Source organism: Cololabis saira, chromosome 7 (genome assembly GCF_033807715.1).
Source record: "Cololabis saira isolate AMF1-May2022 chromosome 7, fColSai1.1, whole genome shotgun sequence".
Taxonomy (NCBI): domain Eukaryota; kingdom Metazoa; phylum Chordata; class Actinopteri; order Beloniformes; family Belonidae; genus Cololabis; species Cololabis saira.
Window position 1 is genome coordinate 22580761 of NC_084593.1, and position 19541 is coordinate 22600301.

Below are 19541 nucleotides of genomic sequence, written 5' to 3' on the forward strand. Positions count from 1 at the left end.
TCCAACAGGTTTTTCAGTTTTCACTGCACAGCTGTGATAGTATTCTCCCAATAAAACCAGGAAATTAAAGAAAATTGTTAGATTTTTATTTTATTGTCAAAGTTAAGGTATTTGGCATATGACTTAGTTTCCCATTTCTGACCCAACGTCACTGACACAGGATACACACACAGAAAGCAAAGTAGAGCTTCAGAGCTGGCTGATGTTTCCAGTCATTTTGACTAAAACACTTCATAGTCAAAACACTGATTGTGCAGTGAGGGTGAGAAACTCAATGGTCGTAGTTTGACACTTCAATGAGGTTGTGATCAGGGTCTCTGAAATAAAGTGAGGTGATGGGTCCCACAGCGCCACTTCTTTCCACTGGACCCTCTTCAATATTCACCCCACAAGCCTGCAGAGATGGACAGAAGACATCTGATTTTAGCTTTACAAATTGTGAAACAAAATCAACAGAAGTAAAACTGCTAATTAAAGGCAGTGTCAGGCGATGTAAGGAGGACCTTTAGATGTGCAGCTACAACAGCCAGAGGGGTTTTAGTGATGAGGCACAGGTCAGCTGAGCCTGAAGTCGGATGTTTGGCTTTTGGATCAAACTCTTGGCCGAGTTGGTGGAGGTTAAATTTCTGCTGCCCAAAACTAAGAGCCTTGCGGTTTCCCTGTCAAAAGCAAAACAGGTGGTATTTGAGGACAATGAAATGTCTGAGCTCACTGGACCATCAAAGCCTGCCATCTAGTGGATGTTCTCTCGAACCAAACGCACTAAAGTGCTTCACTTTTCCTGGTCCTCTTGCAAAAAGTGCACATATATTGCAGATTATTTTAATACATACATCAAGCATTATTGTTGACAATAGAATTAAATTGGCACTATGATTACAGTGCAGTACTTATTCTTAGTTTATGAAAAGGTCAATAGAAACTGACACTTACTTTGAAAGTGATTTCTTCCATGCCGAGGACTGAGGTATAAAAGTTGATGGTGTCTGGGACGCTTTTCACGGTCAACACCAAATGATCCAGATGGCTCATTTCGACTGGACTGGTAGCTTTAAATCTGACAAGTCTCTGTGTCTGAATGGAGGATATCTACAAAATGCAAAATAAAAATTTAAAGGATGAACGGAATAATATATTATTATATTATTATAAACCACTGCCTTCAACATAAATGCATCAGAAACAGCGCCACTCGGTGGTGAAAGTGTTGCTACAGCATCTGAATGACAAATTAAAGGCAATTTAGAGAAAATAAACGGAATATCGGTGAATGTCGAAGTAATACATAAACTAGTTTGCTAACTTTCCATGATTATAACTGTTATTTATGACAGAGTACATTTACACCCACAGAGGCAGTTTTCAGTGTCACGGTAAGGATTAAGGCTGATTTATGGTTCCGCGTTACACCAACGCAGAGCCTACGGCGTAGGTTACGCGGCGACGCGCACCGTAGGCTCTGCGTTGATTTAACGCGGAACCATAACTCAGGCTTTAGCCTACGTTGATTTCAAGTCTGTGCCAACAAAGTTGGTGGGACAAACGTGAGAGCAAATGCTGAGTAAAAAAATGAACTAGTAATGGCCGTATTTACCTTTAAACAGGTCCTTTGAAAGAGCCACAAATGACTCCCTGCTGCCCGGAGCGCCATCCTTTCCACTTCCTTGTTTGTCTTCCCTGTCAACCAACTCTACCAAACTCACCCATGTTTTTAGCAGCTTAGGTTTTTAAGGCTCTACGGGCCAAAGTGTGATAAATTTGTGTGTGAACATTTTTATTAATTTTTCTTAGAAGTTAATAATGTGATATCTTAGCAAAAGGTTATGCTCAGAAATACTGATATTTGTAGAAATGGATAATGTTAACATACCAGCAGGGGGCGCCATTAAGCACACTAATGCATACTTTTATTACACTTTGTACATTTCCCTTCTACGACGGAGTATTAGGGCCAAACTAAGACAAAAAAAAAGGGGGAAATTACGAGAATAAACTCATAATATTATGAGAATAAAGTCGTAACATTACGAGAATAAAGTTGTAATGTTGCGAGAATAAAGTCGTAATAGAATAAAGTCGTAATATTACGAGAATAAAGTCGTAATATTACGAGAATAAAGTCGTAATTTATGAGAATAAAGTCGTAATATTATGAGAATAAACTCGTAATATTATGAGAATAAAGTCGTAATATTATGAGAATATAATTTATGAGAACTCTAACAGGAAGAGCATCTTCCCCCTGTGTTAAAATGAGGAATATTGAGCATCTTGTGAAGTTCTATTTATATATTTATAATATATTTAATATTACGACTTTATTCTCGTAATATTACGACTTTATTCTCATATTATTATGACTTTATTTTTTATTTTTTGTGTTAGTTTGGCCCTAATACTCCGTCGTACCCTTCCACCTACAAACACTGTAGCCAGAAGTTACTCTTTGACCCTGACGTCTGGAAAAACAAGTGCAACGCTTCTTAAATTTAAACTACCGTATTGGTTCCATAATAACTTACCGGGATTGTTATTTGCTGCTGTTAATGGACTCACCGGCAACTTCATTTGGTAACACCTGGTGTACGTAATACAGTAGTGTGTACACAACTGTACATTCACCAGTAACTACAAGTCACACAACCGAGTTGGAGTCAGCACACTGGGTTGTACAGCACTGAGCATTTGAAGTCCATTTATCCATCACTCTACACCAAGACACTGGTTGAATGCCAGTCTAACGGCATGAATACCAAATGAAAATATCAGACAATACATGTCAGAGTACTTTTAATTGAATTAAAATACTTCTTGGTGTCTACTTTTAGTAAAGGAACCGAGTTTTACACTTAACTGTTGGATGAACCCAGAAATAACATTTTAATTAATTACTGTGATTTGACATGAATGGAACTGATTGTTTAATCAGAATTGTTTCACATTAATTGCTAAACCAATTTAAAATTGTATCATTAATTGATATAATACTGTATGAACCTTCCGGATTCATCAGGTCAGAACCGGACATTGAGAAGCTGTGTTCAGCTTCTATGCTCCACATGTCTGGAACAAACTCCCAGAAAGCCTCAGATCAGCAGAAACAGTATTTAAGCAAAGGTTGAAGAAGCACCTGTTTTCAATTCCATTTGAATAAAAGGTCCAAATCTGCACTGGTACTTGTAACTTCCAAAACCTAAATCAGATTTTGGCTACTGGTGTTTTTCTATCGTTCCTATTTCTTTCTTTTTTGTTTAAACTTTAAATCATGCTTTTTATTTCTACTATGTGATGTTATGTCTCCGAAAAGCACTTTGAATCACCTTGTTGTTAAATTGTGCTATACAAATAGACTTGCCTGCCTTACTATATTGTGATCCAACTTCTGATGTGCAACTCTGCTGAACCTCTGCATCTTGCTTGCTATCCACCGATTCTACTGTCTATTATGTGATGACTCTGATAACACTGGCAGGAAAACAACATCTTTGATTCTTCATCTTCACACTTATTATTAGAAATTAATAAACAGAATTCATTAAAATGATCATTAAATCAAACAATACATATTTTGTACAATTGAAATAACAAAAGGCTGCAATAACAAAAGGCATACATGCGATGCAGTATTTCAAAGCATAACAACTTGTTTAATTGAGCGGTTAGTTTCATTTAACACCCAGTAAACATACTGCACTGGGTGGATCACAGAACGGGGTCAAACCTAAACTTGACCTCAGTGAAGACATACATTTACATGTTTATGATATTCAAAAAAAAAAAAAAAAAAAAATCTTGCATTCAAACTTTTAAGTCCCAAAAAGGGATGTCGTAATTGTGGCTAAGACATCAAACAGTGAAACAAGAAATATGACAGGATGGCATTAAAAGTGATACCCTTTCTTTGTTTTAGCCAGTGTTCCTGTTCTTCAACAGTGCTAATAAAACCTACAGAAATTCTAAGTCAAAAGAAATTCAACACATACTGTAAAAGGGTATTAGGTCTTCATTTAAGATTTTAGACAGCCATAAACAACCGTTTTTAACAACAGTATACATTTATATCATGGTTTGTACTTCTACTTGTAACTTTTGCATGTATTGCACACATTTGGAGCATTGCTCATGAGGCAGTAAGAGGGCACGTTGGACAAATGTCTGTACTTTCTACTGAAGCTTAGAATAAAAAAAAAAAAAGAATGCATTTCTCCAGGCTTGATAAGTGTCTGACAGTCAACATCTGGATGAATAAATTAAGCAGTATCGTGTTTAATAGATCTATTCTGGTTGGGGTTAAGTAGGTAAATCAACAGGAAAACATAAAACCAGCTGGCAGGTGGCAGATGATTTGATGTGACTGTGAGAGAACTATACACAAAACTAGAGAAGAATAAAATGAAAAATAAAAAAGGCCCCAACTGAAAATTGATAGCATCATGGCAAGTCCACATCTGAGACACCCCTATTTCTTATTTTTCTTTTATCAAATTATAACATTAAACACTACAGTACTCCAAAGGTTGAAAAGTTGAATTTGTTTTCCATATACCAGTACCACAGTCATTTCTTTAAATTCCTGCCACCACCCCCACCAAAGTCTTTGGTGCTCACTTACAGTTTCATGGGTAAATTCCACTCAAAGAAAGCAGCTTGTCTGTTATGTAAACTAAAAAGGAAAGTAAAATTTAGACTGTAGATTGCAAACCTGATGTATGTGCCACATCCTTTGGACATAATCTCTACACAACCCAGCAATGCACATCGTTACCACTCTCTCGTAAAGTTACGAAAGCTTTCAGTAAATGCAGAGAGCATAACTCAGATCTTCATATGAGAATGTTTGCATTCCAAAACGATTTCACTGGTACAGAGTATGATTCAAACTTATTTTACAAGCTTATTTACAGCTAATACTTCAAACCTCGTGTAAATAAAGATTGTACCTTTATCCAACTTGTGGTATATAAGGCGACATTTAGGATTTGACATAAAAGAATAGATCTGTAGTGCCTAAACTACCTGGAAGTATGCAGCGTTTATAATCAGAGGATTGTTTATGAGATATAGGCCTGATTGTGGGAATGATTTGATGCAATGCAACACTGCATGGTCACTATAAGTTGATCAGCAGCATGCATTGCTCTGTGCCCCTTCTGGACAGCAATAGTAAACTCCTAACTAGGGGCCGAATAAGTATTGATGTTATGTTATGGATCACCCTAAATTAAGTCTGTGGTGTTGGAATCAAACCTACTAATGGCATGGAGGAAATACATTTCAAAAGTCCAGACACATGTTCTCGATGCATCTTCTATGACTTGGACATTTACTTAATTTAGGGGTGGTGGGGGGTTCCTCCGAGTCAGCGTTACACCACACTCTCTCGGTTGGCTGACACCAGGACAGCCCTGCGGCAGATGGGGCAAGTGGAGTTTTCAGAAAGCCAGCGATCTATGCAGTGCACATGGTATTCATGAGAGCAGGGAAGCTTACGTAGCTTGTTCCCTTCTGCATACTCTGTTATGCAGACACTACAGGTCTTCAGCGCATCACTCTCACCAAAATTGCGCATGGAGAGGTTGTCAATCTGTTCTTTGGTCAGCCCCTGGGGCTGGTCCTCATCATCATCGTTGAGGAGGAAGAAGTGAGCAAGCCGCAGGAAGGGCAGTGAGCTGGGCTCCTCTAGGCTGATAGGTGGTCTCGGGCGAGCCCGACCACCAGAGGGTGATGACCCGGTGGCAAGGCTCTCATTCGTATCAGTCTCAACCGTCCTTTCCCTTACTCCAGCAACAACTGGCTGCTCATCAACATCAGCAGTTGAGGCGTCAGCATTATTACCATCTGGATTGTTGAGGGTTTGCAAGTCTGCAGGTGTGCTGGCTCCGCGATTTGAATCGGAAGAATCTGAGTCTGAGTCCATGAGGTAGCCGAGCTCACCAAAGCCTGTCATTATCTGCCTAATCATAGACTGGAGAGCCATTGAGGTTGCTTCTCCCAAACCTGCATCAGAGATTCTTCGGATAGGGATACGAATAGTGCTGACATAGGTCCTCACGCCAGCACGCTCCGATCGGGAGAAAGTCCTACGAAATCCGCCACGCTCACTCTCATAAAGAAATGTGTTGTTTGAGTTCTGGGAGCGAGACCGGGTTCGACTGGCAATGCTGTCTCTTTGCCGATATTCGCCTGGACGCACGCGACGCACCTGGAGATCAAGCATTATAGTAGGGGGCCGGCGCTCTGCTGAACCCCCCTCAGCCCCAGCAGCGTCTCCTTCCTGAGATCCTACATTTGGGGCCTCTGGAACTGATTCGGCACCAGCTCTAGGTGACTGAGCATCACCATCTGCTGTGCTTTGCCGAGAAAGAACATGTTGTCGAGTCCGTGAACTGCCCTCCACTTGAAGCACAGGTGTGGTATTGGTGGAAGAACTAGGGCTCTGGGCGCTATAAGAATGCCGTGGGCTCGGTAGACCATCAAGTTGATCCAAGTTGAGGGGGGAGCGGCTCCTGGCAATACGAGCCCTAGTCCTGCGTGGCTCTGGACTGCGGCTGCGGGCTCTCCTTTGACCTCGGCGTGGAGAAGAACACGGTGGGGGTTGAACTGGCAGGGCTACAGGTGGGCTGGGAGGTTCCTCCACGACTTCTGGTGAAACAACCTCTTCTAGTTCTGGCTCTGGCTCCGGCTCCGGATCTGGCACTGGCTCTGGTTCTGGCAGTTGCTCTGGTTCCGGCTCTGGTTCCGGCTCCGGCTCCGGCTCTGCCTCTGGCTCTGGTTCCGGTTCTGGCTCCGGTTCAAGCTCTGCCTCCGGCTCCGGTTCCGGCTCCGGTTCTGGTTCTGGCTCTGCCTCCGGCTCTGGTTCCGGCACTGGCTCCGGCTCAGGCTCCACAATGACAGCCAATTCTTCTACAACCGGTTCTTCAACCACCTCCGTCTCCATAGGAACCGGTGGTTCAGGATTTGCGATGCCCTCTTCAGCCTCGGGAGGCTGTTCAGAAGGTTCCTGCTCTCCTTCAGCGGCAGCCTGCTGTTCAGCCAGGTTGCGGTTCACACTTATTTCCAAGCTAAAGCGAAAATCACCACTATTTGGGTTGGTCTGGCTCACAGCCCTCCAGGACTGGTTTCCACGATGACCAGTTCTGGTTGTGTTGCCTGTGCGTCGGACCGTGTTTAGCCAGTCCAGGAGACTATCCCCACCAGCAGGATCCTCAGAGGCCTCTGGTTGCTCTGAAATATGTAACAATTGATAGAAAAACTAGTGAATAAACAACATCAAAATGACAATGATAATTTATACAAAAAAAATGATTAAACCTACCAGGTGGATCTTCGCTATTTTCAGTACTAGGGTTGTTATTCTGCTGCTCTGGGCCTTCTTTGATTTGATGCAGTCTACTAATCAGCTCATCTTCCGTTAACTCCCCTGGAAGAGATTATTAGAAAACATTGTGATGAGACAAAAATAAAGATTTATTTGGCAACCTACACATTACTTTCTTGAAGGTTATTAGGTGTTCAATCCCTCTTCTCTAGTGACCAGCCGCAAGTGTGTTTAGTTTTCTTTGAACACAACAGATAAGTAATGAAATCCTCCAGATTTACCAGGGAATGAACTGTCCACTCAATGGCATCGCCTAGATGGGTGCTCTTCTGAAGGATATTCCAAACTTACAAGTCCCTCCCACTATTAACAGATTGGACATATTTGATTGTGCACAGTAGTTACAATCAAGCAGACTCGGGAATGTAAGCACATACTGTATATGATTTTTAGAAGAAAAAGAGAAAGAGAGAGCGACAGAGAGAGAGAGAGAGAGAGAGAGAGAGAGAAAAACTAATTTGAAGTTGGGGAAAGTGACAGCATCATGTAATGCTACATGTCCATCTCTTGCCCTTTAAAATGTGAAGTAAAATCACAACAAATTGCATACAAAGTATGAAGAAACTGGCATGACACAAGAACCTGTGAGCAACATCAGTATAATACAATCTCGAATTTGTGTTTTAAAAGTTAGATCATCATAATGAGTCCCCTTTTTTCAACCCATGGATATTTAGTGCATTACCATGGAGTACAATAATAAAACTATAAAAGGCTCAACAACCTATGTAGTAAGGTTATGGGCGTTCTTCTTAGCTTGTGGCTTTACTAGAACCCTTGAACCCAAACTGATAGTTCGAAAGGGAAGCACAGTGTTTTATATGGAAAATGGGCAATCATATTCAGGCATCAGAACGGCTTGTCCTAAAAAAAGAGGAAAATTCTCGACGTGGACGAGTGACGGCGCAACGCGTCCGAACCCTCTAGGGGGGTCCGGGGGCATGCCCCCCCGTAATATTTCGAAAAATAGACTCAAAATGGTGCATTCTGGTGGTCTCAAAGCTCCATAATCACATATTTTATCAATGCAAGAATACACACAAAAAAATCTGAATTTTTGCAAAGAATGATGCATTTTGATAACATAACATGCATTCATCATCATGGGTAATTCTTCATGCATGAATAAATCTTGAAATGAAGATAATTATATCTTAAACTTCTACAATGGCCAGAATCCCCCTTTCCCACCGAAAAAACTAGGGATGCACCGAAATGAAAATTGGAGGCCGAACCTGAAGCCGAATAAAATTTAAAGACTTGGCTGAATACTGAGTACCGAATAGCCTACGGAATGCGGTTGTTCACAGTTTTTCATTTATTTTGCCATTTTTTTCACAATTGCATAGATAATAACAACAAAAACAGTAAACTAATGAGTTGAGCCACTGTCAAGCAGCTGGCGATGCGGTTGCTTAAATTGACCAAAAGGTGGCTCTCTAACATCACAGTTTGTGTACTGTGCGTGACTCTGACGCTGGTTAGTAATTAAGGAGTTAAAACTCACTCGCCACTTAGGGGACTCAGTAGCCAGCAGAAACGGCAGTAGGAGCATTTATTACATTTATTAACTGTAGTACCGCTATTATGAGAGGTTATTTCTCACAGTATTAGCCTAAAGGGACTTAAGTCTGATTTATGGTCCCGCGTTACACCAACGCAGAGCCTACGGCGTAGGGTACGCGGCCGTACGCACCGTACGGCGCGCGTCGCCGCGTACCCTACGCCGTAGGCTCTGCGTCGATTTAACGCAGAACCATAATTCAGGCTTCACTCACTGCCGCAACGTGTTGCCTCCATTCATTTCAATGAGAAGCACACCGCAAAACACTGCATTGCATATTCAGCGCCGCACAGAGGCTCCCAAGTGGAAATTATTTTTGATTTCTGAATGAATGGATAGATACGTCGCTTATTTTTTGAATATAATTTTTTTCTTTTCTGGCCTGGCACATCGCGTTTGAGTCCGTTGTTTGGGGAATTTTTTTTTCTTTTTTCCCCCCGTTCTGCGGAAACCGCGGAAATTTTTTGCTGAGACCAAAATCCGCAGAATTCTGCGGATCCGCAGAAGATTCTGATGCCTGCATATTACAGGACCGTGAGGACTTCAATATCCCATGATAAGCATCATTAAATTAATGGTAAGATATATTACCTGGATTGCCCAAAAGATTGTTGTCTCTCATAAGACGATAGTCCTCCTCGCTGAGATTATTGACAAACTGGTAGAAGGCCTCCTCTCTGTCAAGGCGATCCAGCTGCCTCCTGCGCTGTGACTCTGGCTGGTCACTGCTACCCGGCTCAACACCGTCAGACCCTTCCATTGAATCAGAAGGGAGGGAGCTCTACGGGGTGCTCTCCAACTTCCAACAAGATCCAATTGCTACAGGGACAAACAGGAATATTGTAACAATGGATCCAAACAACAACAACAACAACACCTGAAAGTGACACTATGCAGGCTATACTAGCCTGGGTTTGTTTATAACCACTATACTAGTGTATATCTAGTAATGCAGGGGTGTCCAAAGTCGGTCCTCGAGTGCCGCTGTCCTGCACGTTTTAGATGTTTCACTGCTTCATACAAGTGACAGGCTGCATCTGAAATCGCATACTTCCACTCTAATGAGTATGCAAAAACACTATGTGAGATTTTTTAGTGCGTCCGAAACATTAGTACGTACTCAATAGTGTGCTCTATCCATACTCATTCTGGAGAAATGTATTAGTGTGGATTGATGGACACTAGCTAAGCAGAAACTTCCCACAATGCAATGCAGCGGTGTTTTGTTGCTAAGTGATACGTATATGTCATAAGTATAATAATACTATTATATAATATTAATATTATAATATTCGTATATAATAATATTATATAACGTCATCTTGTTTCGGCCAGGATAAACGGGAAATAGCGGAGCGGTGCAGCTACTGCTGCTGTGACACGTCACTTCCTCCCAACGGCAGGAAGTGACGTGTGCGCTCTGAATAGTACGTCCGAATTAATGCATACTACTGATATTTACTCAAAAGTGTGCTGAACTTAAGCATACTTTTTAGTATATTTTGTTTTGTATGGCATTTCGGACGCACCGACTGTGTCAAACAGAATTGTGTAGACCTTGATGACAATGATTAATTAGAATCAGGTACGTTAAAGCAGGGAAACGTCTAAAACATGCAGGACACCGGCCTGAGGACCAGGGTTGCTCACCCCTGTTTTAGATGTTTCCCTGTTTCCACACACCTGATTTAAATTAATACTCGTCACCAGCTTGACTTCAAGGTCTGTATAATTCTGTTAATGACACAGGCGTGAAAACAAAACATGGAAACATCTAAAAACCTACAGGACACCGGCCCTTGATGATCGACTTTGGACACCACTGTAGTAATGAAAGAAGGACAACAACACGCAATAAAAGTCACAATATGACATCTGCTTACATCGATTGTCTTCAACCGTGGTCCTCGGGACCTTTAGATGCTGCCCTGCTTCAACACACCCCGATACAAACGGCTGTGTCATTAACAGACTTGTCCAGACCTTGATGACAAGCTGATGACGACCATTCATTAGAATCAGGTGTGATGATGCAGGGCAACATCTAAAACAGGGGTGTCCAAAGTCGGTCCTCGAGGGCCGGTGTCCTGCAGGTTTTAGATGTTTCCCTGCTTCAGGACACTGTGATAAAAGTAGCTGTGTCACCAACAGAGTTGTCCAGACCTTGATGGCAAGCTGGTGACGACCGTTAATTTGAATCAGGTGTGTTGAAGCAAGGAGACATCTAAAACATGCAGGACACCGGCTCTCGAGGACCGACTTTGGACACCCCTGATCTAAAACAGTGGTTCTCAAATGGGGGTACGCGTACCCCTGGGGGTACGTGAAGGCACTCCAGGGGGTACGTGAGATTTTAAAATATACATATATTTAAAAAGTAGCATCCATTCAAAAATCCTTTAAAAATTTAATATTTCATAAATAATTGAGGAAAATATAAGTCTAAATTCATAAAATCAATTTTATCTTCAGGAGTAGGCTATTCAACTTATCCTAAAACCGCAGAGTATCCCCCACATCAGGATGGTTCCAACTAACCCAGGGGTCACCAATCCTGGTCTTCGAGGGCCGGTGTCCCTGCAGGTTTTAGATGTTTCCCTGCTTCATTGCACCATGATACAAGTGTCATTAACAGAATTGTGCAGCCCTGGATGACAAACTGATGATGATGATTAATTAGAATCAGGTGTGTTAAAGCAGGGAAACATCTAAAACATGCAGGAGACCGGCCCTTGAGGACCAGGATTGGTGACCCCTGACCTAACCTGTCAAATGCCACCTGGCTTCACCTGTCAATCACTTGGACCAACGATGGAGTCGTGGTTGAAGCATAGCAGCAATATTTTTATGTTTAATAAATCAGTTACTGATGGCACAGTGCTCTGTTTTAGGTCTTTTTTTACAACCAAAAGTGCTTTGCGCTGGTTAGGGGGTACCTGGCTGAAAAAATATTTCACAAGGGGTACATCACTGAAAAAAGGTTGCGGACCACTGATCTAAAACAATGGTTCTCAAATGGGGGTACGCATACTCCTGGGGGTACGTGAGATTTTAAAATATACATATATTTAAAAAGTAGCATCCATGCAAAAATCCTTTAAAAATAAATATTTCATAAATAATTGAGGAAAATATAAGTCTAAATTCATAAAATGAATTTTATCTTCAGGAGTAGGCTATTCAACTAATTATCCTAAAACCGCAGAGTATCCCCCACACCAGGATGGTTCCACCTAACCCAGGGGTCACCAATGCTGGTCTTCGAGGGTCGGTGTCCCTGCAGGTTTTAGATGTTTTCCTGCTTCATTGAACCATGATACAAGTGACTGTGTCATTAACAGAATTGTGCAGCCCTGGATGACAAGCTGATGACGATGATTAATTAGAATCAGGTGTGTTAAAGCAGGGAAACATCTAAAACATGCAGGACACCGGCCCTCGAGGACCAGGATTGGTGACCCCTGACCTAACCTGTCAAATGCCACCTGGCTTCACCTGTCAATCACTTGGACCTACGATGGAGTCGCGGTTGAAGCATAGCAGCAATATTTTTATGTTTAATAAATCAGTTACTGATGGCACAGTGTTCTGTTTTAGGTCTTTTTTTTTTACAACCAAAAGTGCTTTGCGCTGGTTAGGGGGTACTTGGCTAAAAAAAATTTCACAGGGGGTACATCACTGAAAAAAGGTTGAGGACCACTGATCTAAAACAATAGTCCTCAAATGGGGGTACGCATACCCCTGGGGGTACGTGAGATTTTAAAATATACATATATTTAAAAAGTAGCATCGATGCAAAAATCCTTTAAAAATAAATATTTCATAAATAATTGAGGAAAATATAAGTCTAAATTCATAAAATGAATTTTATCTTCAGGAGTAGACTATTCAACTTATTATCTTAAAACCGCAGAGTATCCCCCACACCAGGATGGTTCCATCCAATCCCAGGGGTCACCAATCCTGGTCTTCGAGGGCCGGTTTCCCTGCTTCATTGCACCATGATACAAGTGACTGTGTCATTAACAGAATTGTGCAGCCCTGGATGACAAGCTGATGACGATGATTAATTAGAATCAGGTGTGTTAAAGCAGGGAAACATCTAAACCAGTGGTCCTCAACCTTTTTTCAGTGATGTACCTCCTGTGAAATATTTTTTCAGCCAAGTACCCCCTAACCAGCGCAAAGCACTTTTGGTTGTAAAAAAAAAGAGACCTAAAACAGAGCACTGTGCCATCAGTAACTGATTTATTAAACATAAAAATATTGCTGCTATGCTTCAACCACGACTCCATCGTTGGTCCAAGTGATTGACAGGTGAAGCCAGGTGGCATTTGACAGGTTAGGTGGAACCATCCTGGTGTGGGGGATACTCTAGGGTTTTAGGATAATAAGTTGAATAGCCTACTCCTGAAGATAAAATTCATTTTATGAATTTAGACTTATATTTTCCTCAACTATTTAGGAAATATTTATTTTTAAAGGATTTTTGCATGGATGCTACTTTTTAAATATATGTATATTTTAAAATCTCACATACCCCTGGAGTGCCTTCACGTACCCCCAGGGGTACGCGTACCCCCATTTGAGAACCACTGATCTAAAACATGCAGGAGACCGGCCCTTGAGGACCAGGATTGGTGACCCCTGACCTAACCTGTCAAATGCCACCTGGCTTCACCTGTTAATCACTTGGACCAACGATGGAGTCGTGGTTGAAGCATAGCAGCAATATTTTTATGTTTAATAAATCAGTTACTGATGGCACAGTGCTCCGTTTTAGGTCTTTTTTTTACAACCAAAAGTGCTTTGCGCTGGTTAGGGGGTACCTGGCTGAAAAAATATTTCACAGTGGGTACATCACTGAAAAAAGGTTGAGGACCACTGATCTAAAACATGCAGGACAGAGGGTTGAAGCCCACTGCTCTACATCATTCAAACAGTACCAACTCAGTGTTACCACGACACACGTCCACAATCATTATTTAATCAGCATGCAGAGTCCTCTACTTTCAACCAACTAACGTATACGGTATCATAAACAACAAGAAGGTCATTTAATTTAGTCAGATGCCACCAATAATGCATGTGGATACCGCGGAGCTCCGTGTTTTCCAACACAGAGTCAGCATGTTGGTCAAAGTCGAGATGAAAACAAAATGGCATCGTGTACCTCAGCTCTTTGCTATCCTAGCCCTTAGCACTGTCAGGCTCTGACGAGAACAGGACCAGTCCGGCTCAAACAGCCCAGTCAACACATTAAAGCTGGGATGGAAACGCGGCGAGGTTGTGGTTTTGACCCCAAAACCGCCAGGGAAGTCAAACCAAAACAATCCCGTTGATGTTTCTAAGCCAGTCACTCGGCTAATAGCTCGATAGGTTCCTACGCAGCCTACACGGCTGCTCTAATCCGAGCCAATTACACTTTAACCAGCTGTTCTCAGTCACACATTAGTCTGTGTGGTGCTTTAACCACAGATAAAGCCGTTAGACGGCCCCGCATGTGCTTTTTAGTGTTTACGCGGAGCTGCTTAGCATTGCCGCAAGCTAAGTGCTAGTCCCGTCAGCCCGCTGACGTCCGCACACAGACGAACACAGGGCAGCACCGGGACCTGCCGTCGCTCACAAAGTCACTGACACATTACCTTTTTCGGTGACGGTAGAAACACTGTGAAATCGGAGGAGATGGGTGTTGTTTTGAGACTATTTTGAAGGGATTGAGAGTTAGCTCGGTGCGACCTCAGGTTTCCATTTTCTCTCTCGTAGGAAGCCTGTAATGATCTTCCGGTGTTGGTAGCTTCCCCCCGGTATTTTTCTTGCAGGTAGACAAAACTCGCAATTTTCGATTAGGAGTGAGCCTCATAATAAAGGAAAGCGAGTTTTATTATATATATATTGTGCAAAAAAATTATATATAAAGAGTTTAATCTATATGCAATGTATAAATTTAAGCAGTACGACAAGAGGGTGCCTGAAAGACAAATATGAGGGTTGTAATTGCCACCTCGTAAAGCAATCGACAAAATGTTTGTTTTGAGCGAGGCTGCTGTTAGACAGCTGTAGCGTTAGGGTGCGGTTGTAAAATGCAAATCCTATCCATCCAGAATTCAGGACAAAGCCAGAATGTTGTTTGTTATGAAACTCTTTTGGGGCATAGTCCCCCAGCACTTATACCTTTTTTCTTTGCTTTTTACGAAACCTACTACCACACACATGGTCCTTTGTGAACGCACCTCCATAATGCACTTAAGAGCCAAACTGATATTAACAAAGTGCAGGAATTCATTGGGGGAAAAAATCCTTGGTAATTCATTACATTTATATTTGAGCACTTAAACGAACATATTATCTTGCTTGACATTGAGTATTAAAAACTTAAACATAAGTTAACATAAGTACAGTGAGCGAAACAACCAGAGTCAAATTCCCTGTCTTGTTCGACCTGACTTGGCCAAATAAACCTGATTCTGATCCTGATAAGAGTTTTCTAATAGGTACACAGCAGCTGCATGCTGGGGGTTGCATGCTCCAGAATAGAGGGGCATCAAAGTAGACGGTAAAGATATATAACCACCTGTGTGTTTAATGGTTAACATATAAAATGCATAATGACTTTTTCAAAATAAAATGTTATGTCCAAGTTTCAGAATTACACCTTACATCTAGTCACTACTGCTGCCGTGGTAGGCTATTATGATTGGCATCGTGAACAGAATGGGTATGTTTCTGTAAAAGTATTTACTGTTTCTAATATAATATGTAGCAGAATATATGTTGCAATAACCAAAATGCTGTTTGTTTCTTAAGTATCAATATTACAATCTCTGGTGTTGTGCAAACTGAGGTCTTGCTCATGTTACCCACACAAAAAAGTATACACATTATTCTGTGTAGTATATAATTTATAATGTGCAAATATATATTTTAGTTTCTGAAACTCAGTATAATGAAGAGTATAATAAACTTCCAAAGTGTCCCTGATGATTCTGCTTTATGTTCAAAAGAGATGTAGGCACATTCTGTATTATGGTTGTATTTTCCCACATCCATGCCTACTGCTGCTTATTACACATTAATTTAAAAAAAAAGAAAGAAAGAAAAAAAAACAGGTAGCTTATGTGTAGTGTAGATCTTATGAGATAATGGGGGATGTTATGGGGAGTTGATAGACAGGTTTCTCAGCAAAATCATCACAAAGGTGGGTCTGTAAAAAAGGAGGCTGAACATAGGGTCCATCCCAGTTTATTTGATAGAGCAAAAGTGGTATTATGTTAGTTAATTATCAAAAAACTATAACTCCGATCAGGTCATTTCTCAGTATGTTTGAAAACGTTCTTGGTGATATAACTGCATTGGTCTATGCTGTTACATGTGCAGAATGTTTACAATACGTGAAAATGATGTGACATGTTTGTATGATTCTATTCTGATAATTTAACTTGCCTTTTTATGCTTTTTTTCTGTTCTCATCATCTTAATGTCTATTTTAAAGTACATTGAGTAGAATATGTGTATGAAATGAGCTATAAGCTTGCATGGTCCTGCCTCGACTAAATGTGAAGATTTGTTCTTATTGAACCAAGGGCACCAAGAACCGAGAAGCACCAATAACAAAAGTTTAACATTATCAGGTTCCATTTTCTAGGAATAAACCGAAAAACTGATTTCATCCTGAGAGAAAAGATCGGGGTGTTCACCTGGATAACAAGTTGGACTGGAGATGTGCAGATTTAGCAATGATTTTGTATACCTATATATAAGTTTGTCGTGTAGAAGGCAGTTTTATCTGTAGCCAGCTGTTAGAGTAGCAGCATCAGAGACAAATTATAACATTTTCTGGTCAGTGTTCGGCCTCTCCAAACGTTTTAGTGTTTTTCAACGAGCATTGCTCCAAAGATGTTTTCAGTGTCGGTAACTTGTATGACAGTTCATGTTTAAAAGTGATAAGTGCAGATAATTTAATGTAAGGTTGCAAGCTGTCAAGTAACCCTAGCCCTAATGTATGCATTATGCTTTATTTAACCTCTGCTTTACTTAAATTGATTATACTTTTATAAAATAAGTTTCATGTTGCATTAAAAAAAGACTTCAACATAGTAAGTGAGATCATAAAGTTATTAGGAAAACAGACAAACAGTAACAAAGGAAGCAAGAAGTTTATAAACTCATCTTCTGTCCATTCAAAAAAAGATATTTTTTGACCTGGACTTCTCAGATTTGGAAACCACAGCCATATTTTATAGTCAGTTTGTTGTATAAAAGTCTGATGTTTTTTAATGGCAGGTTGAGCATGCAGCTACGTAAGTCCTGTGTGGGAAACGGTGGATCAGAGTAACAAAAAGGAAAGATGCCTCGGGTGCCTTGTTGCATTCCTTTGCTTTTCAGTACCCGTTGTACCTCTTTTCACCTGTAAAAAGCAAATAGTGGAATCTGTGAAACATTTTTTGAAAAAAAAAAAAATGTATCGTAAAAAAAAGGTGCGTATTAATAACAAAGAGAAAATGGATGTGGACCCACAATTTTTGTTGCATAATGGTACAATGTGTAATTTCTCATTTCTGTATAATTTTTAATTATAGCCTACAAATACATTTGTACAGTACCTTGGAGCACTTTATTTCTCATTTCCCAGTGACAGTGAGAAGGTTCCACAACAATAGTTTTGAACAAAATGTAAGTTAATATTTTCTTCTGAATATGTTGTTGAATTTTCACTTTAAAAATGTTCACGACATTCTATGGTGTTAATGAATGTAGAGTTTGAAAATATAAAATCACAGGTCAGACATTTATAGAGGGATAGTGGCTTAGCAAGTGGCAACATCTGCATTGCTGCTGTGATGCGAACGAGGAGGTGAATGTATGTGCAGTTCCTCGACTAACCACCAGGGGCTGGCTGGCTCCAAAAGCAAGCCTCCATTAATACCCCTGTTAATCTGCCCAGATTTGCAGCTGAAATAAATATACTTACAAACATATTGTACAGTTATTCTTACGCAGTCTTTGTGGCTTAGTGGTTTGCACATCTGCATGGTTCCTAGTTAGACTCCCTGGCTGGCATCTTTCTGTGTGGAGTGACGGTTACGTGGGTTTTCTCCAGATTCTCTGGTTTCCTCCAACAGCCCAAAAACATACATATAAATTATAACAGCTATAATAGCTGGTGTTCATGAATTGATCCAAGGAGTTGATGTGAGCTTTTGTGTGTGGGTGTGTGTGTGTGTGTGTTTTGTTTTTATCTGTGTGGCAGACGTCCTGCAACCCTGAATAGAAACAAATGGGTATAAATAAAGGATCTTTAAAGAAAACTGAAGGAAATGACTATCAGTGTAGGCACTATAGCTTGTGAGAATATGATATAATTGTTCACCATTTTCTTAAATGACTTTAATGACATGTAAGAACTTAGGGGAAAGTGTATTTCATTATTGAGTCAACAAAATTCATAAATTATGTAAATTAATGATTATCATAGACTTTTCTTCTGATTTCTAATGGTGATTTTCAACATTCAATAATGTTTATAAGCCAAAAAAAGAGAAAAGATTATTGCACAAAACAACATTTAACTACTGTTTCCATCTGCGGCTCAGTGAAAGCTCGCAACACAGATTCACAGAAGTCTGTGAAGGTGATTCCTGACTTTATATTTTATTTCAGAGACATTGAGATAAAAATAATTGCACTTATGAATGAAGTCTCGTGACATTTGATGAAACTGTCACAAAACATGTGATATGAGCTTCAACATGCCATGAAAACCATACGTGGGAGTTGTAGGGGTTAGGTGTGTCTGTTACAGAAATGGCAAGCAGGAGATTCAAGTTTGCCTACAATCCGAACAAATACTTTCTAAACTTAAACCTTACCTGCCTATATTGGACTACAGATGGAAACTAGCCTTGTGCTACAATCTGGCACATTTACATATGTATATATGTTCATCAATGTGCATTGTCCTGAGAAATAAATAAAGTAAAGTAAAGTTAAGTAAACTTACTTTAGTTTGAAATGTCAATTTTGTTTACAGTCTATTTTTTCTTCTGTTTCTTCTGCAGCCTCTCTTTTGGTGACAGCATTAACATGTTCCACCCACACACAAAATATGTTTCTTACACACACAAAAAAAGACAAAAAAATAAAACACATTAGTTGGAAGGCTGTTAGGTGTCATGGAAATATGAGTATTTGTATCTCTCAGTACAGAAACAATGACATTTATATCAGGACAATTTCAAATTCTGCCATGTAGGTGCTTCCACATGTTTCACTAGAATGTGCTGTGACTTTGTGAGTCCTCCATGGGGACTTTAGTTGTGCAGATCACATGCACTCTTGTTATTCTCTTATATAATAAAGAATTACATTCTTGAAATAAAGATATTTTTGTATCAAATGGCATACTGTCCTTCGGTTGCCACTTCACACTGGATCCAAGTTAAAACTTTAACCTAGCATAAAATAATGTTTCAAGCTCACATAGGATGTGTATTTGTGTCATGTGGGGATAAAATGTTTAGTGTTTTGACAGTTCTCAACATTTTTGCAGACTTCTCTGAACTGTTGCATCATGGAGAAGTTGGGATGTGCAGTGCAGCT

At 40.4% G+C, this 19541-nt stretch overlaps 2 protein-coding genes across 2 annotated transcripts; both read right to left on the reverse strand.

Moving 5' to 3' along the window:
- Positions 1–64: 64 nt before the first annotated feature.
- On the reverse strand, positions 65–1721 carry glod5 (glyoxalase domain containing 5). Its single transcript, XM_061726233.1, has 4 exons — positions 1595–1721; positions 934–1089; positions 504–659; positions 65–394 (listed from the first exon to the last, which is right to left on the reverse strand). The coding sequence occupies exons 1-4, from the start codon at positions 1649–1651 to the stop codon at positions 272–274; spliced, it is 492 nt and encodes a 163-aa protein (XP_061582217.1). The 5' UTR covers positions 1652–1721; the 3' UTR covers positions 65–271.
- Positions 1722–3626: 1905 nt separating this feature from the next.
- On the reverse strand, positions 3627–14719 carry rlim (ring finger protein, LIM domain interacting). Its single transcript, XM_061725085.1, has 4 exons — positions 14588–14719; positions 9534–9761; positions 7316–7420; positions 3627–7224 (listed from the first exon to the last, which is right to left on the reverse strand). Exons 2-4 carry the CDS (start codon positions 9700–9702, stop codon positions 5366–5368), a joined length of 2133 nt encoding a protein of 710 aa, XP_061581069.1. The 5' UTR covers positions 9703–9761; positions 14588–14719; the 3' UTR covers positions 3627–5365.
- Positions 14720–19541: the final 4822 nt, after the last annotated feature.

Bases quoted from the DNA above. Each gene is read 5' to 3' on its own strand.
- glod5 (XM_061726233.1), bottom strand. From the start codon at position 1,651: ATGGCGCTCCGGGCAGCAGGGAGTCATTTGTGGCTCTTTCAAAGGACC. The intron at 1,090-1,594 runs GTAAATACGGCC...TGCATTTTGTAG, and splicing joins TTCAAAGGACCTGTTTAAAG to ATATCCTCCATTCAGACACA. The intron at 395-503 runs GTCCTCCTTACA...CCATCTCTGCAG, and splicing joins TTGTAGCTGCACATCTAAAG to GCTTGTGGGGTGAATATTGA.
- rlim (XM_061725085.1), bottom strand. From the start codon at position 9,702: ATGGAAGGGTCTGACGGTGTTGAGCCGGGTAGCAGTGACCAGCCAGAG. The intron at 7,421-9,533 runs GTAATATATCTT...AATCTCTTCCAG, and splicing joins CAATCTTTTGGGCAATCCAG to GGGAGTTAACGGAAGATGAG. The intron at 7,225-7,315 runs GTAGGTTTAATC...TACATATTTCAG, and splicing joins AAATAGCGAAGATCCACCTG to AGCAACCAGAGGCCTCTGAG.